Source organism: Coregonus lavaretus, assembly GCF_964263955.1.
Source record: "Coregonus lavaretus genome assembly, contig: HAP1_SCAFFOLD_5234, whole genome shotgun sequence".
Classification (NCBI taxonomy): domain Eukaryota; kingdom Metazoa; phylum Chordata; class Actinopteri; order Salmoniformes; family Salmonidae; genus Coregonus; species Coregonus lavaretus.
The window spans coordinates 30001-39330 of NW_028158471.1; the positions used below are offsets into that span (position 1 = coordinate 30001).

The 9330-nt window shown below is 44.5% G+C and overlaps 1 protein-coding gene across 1 annotated transcript in view; it reads left to right on the top strand.

Moving 5' to 3' along the window:
* Positions 1–8986, top strand: part of LOC311123991 (ras-GEF domain-containing family member 1B-A-like) — a gene marked incomplete at its 5' end in the record, with an annotated part of 35378 nt that extends 26392 nt beyond the window's left edge. The window contains 4 exons of the mRNA XM_084198215.1: positions 2464–2559; positions 3818–3941; positions 4417–4489; positions 7870–8986. Of these exons, the coding sequence (XP_084054341.1) occupies positions 2464–2559; positions 3818–3941; positions 4417–4489; positions 7870–7894 (318 nt within the window). The 3' untranslated portion in view covers positions 7895–8986. The remainder of the gene's footprint in view (positions 1–2463; positions 2560–3817; positions 3942–4416; positions 4490–7869) is intronic.
* Between the last annotated feature and the right edge of the window lie 344 nt (positions 8987–9330).

Below are 9330 nucleotides of genomic sequence, written 5' to 3' on the forward strand. Positions count from 1 at the left end.
ACCCGCCACTGTGTTGAAACAACTTTATTTAATGTTTATATTTTTTGGGATCATTTGTGAGAAGGAGGCAGTGAGACTTTAAAGAAAGTATCACTGCCTCCTTCTCACAAATGATCCCAAAAAATATATAAATATTAAATAAAGTTGGTTCAACACAGTGGTGGGTCATTTTGACCCGAGGACAACGGGAGGGTCAAGGGTCGGAGAGCAGATCTGGGAACAGTATTGCTTTTTAGATTGTAATGAATAAGACTACATGGACAGGGTGGACCTGTTCCAATATCAGGACTCCTATCCTGAGATGCTGATCCTGATGCCTTCAGTTGCAGAGTCTATCCAGACAGATTCTTCCTCATCAGCCCTTGGATTCAAACCCGCAACCCTCCAGTTACTGGCCCGCCTCTCTAACCACGAGGCTAATGCCAGCCGCCCCCCATTTCCCCCCTCCATTTCAGACCAAGACAGTTTTAGTGATTCGTGTAGATTCTGATCTCTCCAAATGGTGGGAACGTTCTCTGTTCTCTCTGTTCTGTCTGAATTATCCCAGAGCCCATGTCATGTAACCCAGTAAGTGTGTGATCTGTCCAGCTACACCAATTTAAAATGTTTCTGACATTTATGTAAAAAGTAAAAGGGTTGTTTTGAAGTGTTTGACGCACGCTGCACTCCACTTAGCCCAGAAGACTAACAAACACGGCGTCTCTCTCACAACTGATAAGCAGCAATTAATTATTACATAAAGTGGAGATCTGTATCGTGCGTGTCTTTCATGGAAACAGAAAACAAGTGGAGGGAATTTGGTGGGAATGAGAAGAACTTGAAAAGCATTCCAGAACTTGAAAAGCATTCCAGAACTTGAAAAGCATTCCAGAACAGCCTTCTGTGTGGCCATCGGTTGGTTTGCTTCGATCTTATCCCTGCTCAGTGTTGTCGTGTTATTGACACTAAACACAACAAACTCTGAGGTCTTTGGTTCAGTTGGGACATTGTTACAACTCTGAAGCAGAGAAGTCAAGAGGTGAAGTCATGAATAGGTCAGCTGAGAGCTGGGTCTGGTATGGACGTCAGAGAGCTGGGTCTGGTATGGACGTCAGAGAGCTGGGTCTGGTATGGACGTCAGAGAGCTGGGTCTGGTATGGACGTCAGAGAGAGAACATGAGGGCCTCTTTTCCTCCTCCCATCAAAATATGTTCAGTTCCTTTTCAGGAAAGGAAAAGGGAACATGGCTGCCATAATGCTCTCTCTCTCTCTCTCTCTCTCTCTGCTTGCGTCTGTCTCCCTCTAACCCACCCTGACCTGACCGCGTGTGAACCGGCCAGCCTGTTCCAATCCCGCTTGCGTTAGTCCACCGGGTTAGCCTAGTGTTACTGGGTTAGCCTAGCTAGCGGGTTAGCCTAGCTAGCGGGTTAACCTAGCGGGTTAGCCTAGTGGGTTAGCCTTGGCTAACGATTTAGCCTAGCGGGTTAGCCTAGTGGGTTAGCCTTGGCTAACGATTTAGCATAGCGGGTTAGCTTTGGCAAGCGGGTTAGACTAGTGGGTTAGCCTAGCTTTAGCAGGTTAGCCTAGCACCTAGCAAGCTCTGGAAGGAAGGTTAAACAATTTGTGTTTATTGATGTACTGGGTGTACTGCCAATCTATTGGGTTAGCTGAGGGATCTGTACTGTTCACCCCAGTGGGTAAAGGGCACCAGGCAGTGGAGGCTGGTGGGAGGAGCTATAGGAGGATGGGCTCATTGTAATGGCTGGAATGGATTAAATGGAACCGTATCAAACACAACAACCATATGGAAACCCTGTTGGACTCCGTTCCATTTAATCCATTCCAGCCATTACAACGAGCCCGTCCTCCTATAGCTCCTCCCACCAGCCTCCACTGGCACCAGGGTAATGTTTAATAGGGATCACTGTAGCAAAACCTCTTGAATTGTGAAATGAAAATGAGTGTTTCTTAATGGTTTAAGTTTATTAAGGCCCTGCCTGTTCCAGTCCGTTTTCCTCCATTTGGTGCCTAATGAACATGACCCAAACCTCTCTGTAACCTAATGCCTGGGATAGGGCCAACCCAAACCTCTCTGTAACCTAATGCCTGGGATAGGGCCAACCCAAACCTCTCTGTAACCTAATGCCTGGGATAGGGCCAACCCAAACCTCTCTGTAACCTAATGCCTGGGATAGGGCCAACCCTAATATCACTCTGTAACCTAACTCTTTGTGGTGACGTGGCTTATTGAAGGGATGGTTATCTGAAAACCATCCTCTCAGTACCTCCTGACTTCTCTCTCTGGGTGAAGTAGGGAATTTGTTGACAGGCGTATTTGTGGTGATTAACATGGAAACCTCACTACATTGTTTCCCACTGGAAAACCCCTCGTACTGTAACCTGACCACTGTAACCTAATCCCCTGTAACCTGACTGCTGTTTTAAATTCTCCTCTCTCTCTCTCTCTCTCTCTCTCTCGCTCAGATTGTCATCCCTTTCTTCAGCCTACTGATCAAAGACATCTATTTCCTGAACGAGGGATGTTCCAACAGGATGCAGAACGGACATATAAACTTTGAGGTGTGTTTGGGAAGCAGTTTGTTGTTTGTAAGGAACTCCCCCAGGGGTCCTCAATATGGTGCCCGGAGGCCAAACTTGGTTTGGCCCACCAGAGGCTTCCAGAATTATCTTATGTTTTTATGAACAATATTTTTCGGGGAGGGTTTGGCCCATCATGGCTCACTACTGAGGATACGTTTTGACATGAGTTTGGGCACTTCTGTAACTAGATTAAGTAAGGCTTTAATGTAACCCAGGTCGACCAGTTCCAGAAATGTCCCATTGCTAAAGGAGACAGTTTGCACAGCAACAATATATATACAGGCTTCCCCTGACAGAGAATGAGGAAGTAAGACTTACCAGCTGCACTACAGTGCAATTAACACTTTTATATTTGGAGACCCTATTCACGGTCTGTAAAGCACTTTTATCATTGGAGACCCTATTCACAGTCTGTAAAGCACTTTTATCATTGGAGACCCTATTCACAGTCTGTAAAGCACTTTTATCATTGGAGACCCTATTCACGGTCTGTAAAGCACTTTTATCATTGGAGACCCTATTCACAGTCTGTAAAGCACTTTTATCATTGGAGACCCTATTCACGGTCTGTAAAGCACTTTTATCATTGGAGACCCTATTCACGGTCTGTAAAGCACTTTTATCATTGGAGACCCTATTCACGGTCTGTAAAGCACTTTTATCATTGGAGACCCTATTCACAGTCTGTAAAGCACTTTTATCATTGGAGACCCTATTCACAGTCTGTAAAGCACTTTTATCATTGGAGACCCTATTCACAGTCTGTAAAGCACTTTTATCATTGGAGACCCTATTCACGGTCTGTAAAGCACTTTTATCATTGGAGACCCTATTCACAGTCTGTAAAGCACTTTTATATTTGGAGACCCTATTCACGGTCTGTAAAGCAGTCATCAGCGTAGACAGTCATCAGCGTAGACGGTCATCAGCGTAGACGGTCGTCAGCGTAGACGGTCGTCAGCGTAGACGGTCATCAGCGTAGACGGTCGTCAGCGTAGACGGTCGTCAGCGTAGACGGTCATCAGCGTAGACGGTCATCAGCGTAGACGGTCATCAGCGTAGACAGTCATCAGCGTAGACAGTCGTCAGATAAGTGAATGTTACCATCAGGTTGTGGTTAGGTTTACATAATTTCTACACTGACCACCTTTATGGTGGTGAATATGAGGCAGTGCATTCAGCTAACATTAACACTGTTGTGTTAACATTGTTTTCATGTTTTATCGTTGTTTTTCAGAAATTCTGGGAGATGGCGAAGCAGGTTAGCGAGTTCATGGTTTGGAAGAAAGTGGAGTGTCCGTTTGAGAAGGACCGCAAGATTCTCCAGTATCTACTCACCGCACCTGTCTTCAGCGAGGACAGTATGTACACCCCTCAAAAACATCCCCCCTTAATGTACACCCCTCAAAAACGTCCCCCCCTTAATGTACACCCCTCAAAAACGTCCCCCCTTTAATGTACACCCCTCAAAAACGTCCCCCCCTTAATGTACACCCCTCAAAAACATCCCCCCCTTAATGTACACCCCTCAAAAACATCCCCCCCTTAATGTACACCCCTCAAAAACGTCCCCCCCCTTAATGTACACCCCTCAAAAACGTCCCCCCCCCCTTAATGCCACAATGCCGCTCTCATGTTGTAAAGGGTCAATGTGCCAAAGTGATTGTCATTGAAACTAAAAAGAAGTCCGCTATACTTCAACGTTCAGTGGTTCTCCTCCAGAAAACCTGCAACACTACAGGGAAAGCAGGTGTTTTATGGTACTGTATGATACTGTGGATATGATATGATGATGATGATGATGATGATGGTTCTCTCTGTTCTCTCTCCTCTCAGCTCTGTGTCTGGCCTCCTATGACAGTGAAGGCCCTGAGAATAACATGGAGAAGGACAGATGGAAATCTTTGAGGTGTGTACCCTCCGCAGGATGGTGTGTGTACCTGAGGGTCAGCCCCAATGCGACAGAACCTGTCCCATTACTCCAGACTGCCGTAGTTTCTCTCTCTCTCCACTGAGACAGAACCTGTCCCATTACTCCAGACTGCCGTAGTTTCTCTCTCTCCCCACTGAGACAGAACCTGTCCCATTACTCGAGACTGGCGTAGTTTCTCTCTCTCTCTCCCCACTGAGACAGAACCTGTCCCATTACTCGACACTGGCGTAGTTTCTCTCTCTCTCCCCACTGAGACAGAACCTGTCCCATTACTCGAGACTGGCGTAGTTTCTCTCTCTCTCTCTCTCCCCACTGAGACAGAACCTGTCCCATTACTCCAGACTGCCGTAGTTTCTCTCTCTCCCCACTGAGACAGAACCTGTCCCATTACTCGAGACTGCCGTACTTTCTCTCTCTCTCTCTCTCCACTGAGACAGAACCTGTCCCATTACTCCAGACTAGCGTAGTTTCTCTCTCTCTCCCCACTGAGACAGAACCTGTCCCATTACTCCAGACTGGCGTAGTTTCTCTCTCTCTCTCTCTCCCCACTGAGACAGAACCTGTCCCATTACTCCAGACTGCCGTAGTTTCTCTCTCTCTCCCCACTGAGACAGAACCTGTCCCATTACTCCAGATTGGCGTAGTTTCTCTCTCTCCTCACTGAGACAGAACCTGTCCCATTACTCGAGACTGGCGTAGTTTCTCTCTCTCCCAACTGAGACTCCAGACTGCCCGTGTCAGCACAATGTGGCTCTAGCCTTGCCGACGTGCCTCGAGTCCGGCTATGACCCTCTAGCTCAGAAATGTGCTTTATCAATGTTTCAGGACAGGGCTGGGGGGTGGTATTAACCCTTATCTAAACAGGTATGTAGAACCGAGTAGAGAGGCTTGGTATGGCTGTGTTGTATTGATTTATACTATTGTAGCAGGAATGCAGGAATACATAAACTGTTATACAACAGGTGGGTCTAATCCTGGATGCTGATTGGTTAAAACTGCATTCCGGCCGGTGTCTATGCCACAATTTACCACCGGCTAAATCTATAACGTTGAAACGCCTATTTACTCTGTTCCATCTCACTGCGCAATCCACTGTCTCATCAGCCCAGCCAGGCAATTTATAAACTTGATCTCCACTATAAAAAGCATCTAGACATTATGCCACATTTCTTTTAGACTAGCGTTTGGTTTTCAACAGCGGAGATTTGTAATAACCTTACTGTCTGTCTCCAACATTTGCAACATTGTTTCAATATTGAAATTCGATCTCCACCTGTCCTATGGTAATGGACATGTCGGGACGAGACAGACAGCTTTTCTCAGCCAGTCAATCACGAATCAGCGTCCTTTTTATGGATATCTATATACAAAGAAATGTCAATAGAAAAACACGAAATGCAGTTAGTTTGCTGTCATTCCGGCTTCAGTTGGAAGTGATTGTGTTAGCTGTGTAGTTGGTTGTCTCTTCTGAACAGTGACCTGGCGAGAGAGCAAATGCTCAATGCCAGGCGAAATCGCACATCATTAGCTCATTGTTATGGATGTATATCCCCCCCCAAAATAACTAGAAAACAGCTTAAATAAATGGAAAGTCAGCTACTTTGCTGTTATTCTGGTTGCACTGTTTGACGTGACTGTGTTATCCAAAGTTGGCTGGTTAGCAAGCAAGGGATAAGAACGTTGGCAGCCATGGCAACGGTACAGTTAGAATGAACGACTGGGTCGCGTCCATAGATACAGAACAAAAAGACTTAACGACTGGGTCGCGCCTCTGGCAACCGAACCGATAGAACGAACGATCAGCCGGCTTGGGTAGCAACCCTAGAATTGTGTCGAGACTATATCTCGTGGAAGGATGAAATAGTATGAAAACATTCATCAAAATAACATTTTTTTATGGATATACAGTACCAGTCAAAAGTTGCCTTGATGACAGCTTTGCACACTCTTGGCATTCTCTCAACCAGCTTCATGAGGTAGTCACCTGGAATGCATTTCAATTAACAGGTGTGCCTTCTTAAAAGCTAATTTGTGGAATTTATTTCCTTCTTAATGCGTTTGAGCCAATCAGTTGTGTTGTGACAAGGTGGGGGGGGGGGGTATACAAAAGATAGCTCTATTTGGTAAAAGACCAAGTCCATATTATGGCAAGAACATCTCAAATAAGCAAAGAGAAATGACATTCCATCATTACTTTAAGACATGAAGGTCAGTGAATACGGAAAATGTCAAGAACTTTGAAAGTTTCTTCAGGTGCAGTCGCAAAAAACATCAAGCGCTATGATGACAGATCTCAACATCAACTGTTCAGAGGGGACTGTGTGAATCAGGCCTTCATGGTCGAATTGCTGCAAAGAAACCACTACTAAAGGACACCAATAAGAAGAGACCTGCTTGGGCCAAGAAACACGAGCAATGGACATTAGACCAGTGGAAATGTGTCCTTTGGTCTGGAGTCCAAATTTGAGATTTTTGGTTAATTGTGAGACACGGTGTGGGTGAACGGATGATCTCCGCATGTGTGGTTCCCACCATAAAGCATGGAGGAGGAGATGTTATGGTGTGGGGGTGCTTTGCTGGTGACACTGTCTGTGATTTATTTAGAATTCAAGGCACACTTTACCAGCATGGCTACCACAGCATTCTATAGCGATACGCCATCCCATCTGGTTTGGGCTTAGTGGGACTATCATTTGTTTTTCAACAGGACAATGACCCAACTCACCTCCAGGCTGTGTAAGGGCTATTTTAGCAAGAAGGAGAGTGATGGAGTGCTGCATCAGATGACCTGGCCTCCACAATCCCCCGACCTCAACCCAATTGAGATGGTTTGGGATGAGTCGGACCGAAGAGTGAAGGAAAAGCAGCCAACAAGTGCTCAGCATATGTGGGAACTCCTTCAAGACTGTTGGAAAAGCATTCCAGGTGAAGCTGGTTGAGAGAATGCCAAGAGTGTGCAAAGCTGTCATCAAGGCAAAGGGTGGCTATTTGAAGATTCTCAAATATAAAATATACTTTGATTTGTTTAACCCTTTTTTTTGTTTACTACATGATTCCATATGTGTTATTTCATAGTTTTGATGGCTTCACTATTATTCTACAATGTAAAAAATTGTCAAAATAAAGAAAAACCCTTGAATGAGTAGGTGTCCAAACTTTTGACTGGTAGTGTATGTCAATCATTGTTTGAATATGTCGGTAACCCGTTGTATAAAAGTGATAATGCCCTCGACTTTGTCTCTGGCCTAACACCCATGCCAATATATCTATCCTCCAAACACCAGCTTCATTATCACTGAATTGTAGATGTCTGTTAGGTGTCTTGCTAATAGATGTTCTCCTCTCTCGCTCCGCAGATCCACTCTGCTAAGTAGAGTCTAGAGTTTCTGAAGAAGGAGGAGCCAAGTCAACCCCGTCTTGACAACCAAGCCAATGCCCTGTGGGGACATCCAAATAACAGGATCCCTGTTTGGACGGGAGACAACAATCTTGATCTGTTCTGTTCCCCAGTCATGGATTTCTAACTAAGAAGCCATTTGTTCGCTCTTCTTCATGTTGTATGTTTCCAGGAAAGCTTTTTTCATCTCTTTGTATGAATTTGTATACTTTTTTTTTTTTTTTTTTGAAAAAAAGAAAAAAAACTTTACGACCATCATGAGGAGGAGAGGAAAATCCAGGGAAATGCTTTTTTTTGTTTTCCTTTGGCCACGTCTGCCGAAAAATGTAAACACTGTGTATTTACACCGGGGTGACACTGTTGATGAAAATCTCCTGACATTTTCAAGATGTATTTTGACTTTCTACAGAAGCTAGGAGTTAGGATTTGGCTGCTGGATGGCCAACTGATTCAGTCCTAACGCGTACAGCGAACAGGCTGCTCTCTCTCTCTCTCTCTCTCTCTTTAAAAAGCCAGCATTGTGTTCACTGGGAATCAGTATACTGTATAATGGTGTCAAACCTAACAGCACGGTTGGCATAGAAAATATGAAGCTAACTTTTTTATTTGTATTTTTTTTGTTTGTGTGTAATTTGCTTTTCTACATGTACCGTTATTCCTGATTCTCTTGATCCAGTCAAGTGTGGTCGGCCAATCCTTCAGAACTTTACTGCTCTATGTGTTCAAAATGCACCGGGTGCATTGGATTGAAAACATGATGTCATTTTTTGTATAAAAGCTTTGTGAGACTCTACAACAAGAAGCAACATCTTCCTTCTCCTCTCATCCTTTTATCAATGGGACACTCAGCCATGGGCAGAAACAGAGGGGTGGGTGGGGATGTTAAGATAGCTTGTGAATCCCAAATGGCACCCTCTTCGCTATATTAGTACACTACATTGGTCCTGAGCCCTATGAACCTAAAGTAGTGTACTATGTAGAGCAGGGTTTCCCAAACTCTGTCCTCGGGGACCCCAAGGGGTGTTATTGCGGGTGTAGCGAAATGCTTGTGCTTCTAGCTCCGACAGTGCAGTAATATCTAACAAGTAATATCTAACAATTTCACAACATATACCCAATACACACAAATCTAGTAAGGAATGGAATTTAAGAATATATACATATATGGACAAGCAATGACAGAGCGGCATGGACTAAGATACAGTAGAATATTATAGAATAGAATACAGTATATACATATGAGATGAGTAGTGCAAGATATGTAAACATTATTAAAAGTGACTAGTGTTCCATTTCTTAAATTGGCCAGTGATTTCAATAGGCAGCAGCAGCCTCTAATGTGTTAGTGATGGCTATTTAACAGTCTGATGGCCTTGAGATAGAAGCTGTTTTTCATTCTCTCTGTCCCAGCTTTGATGCA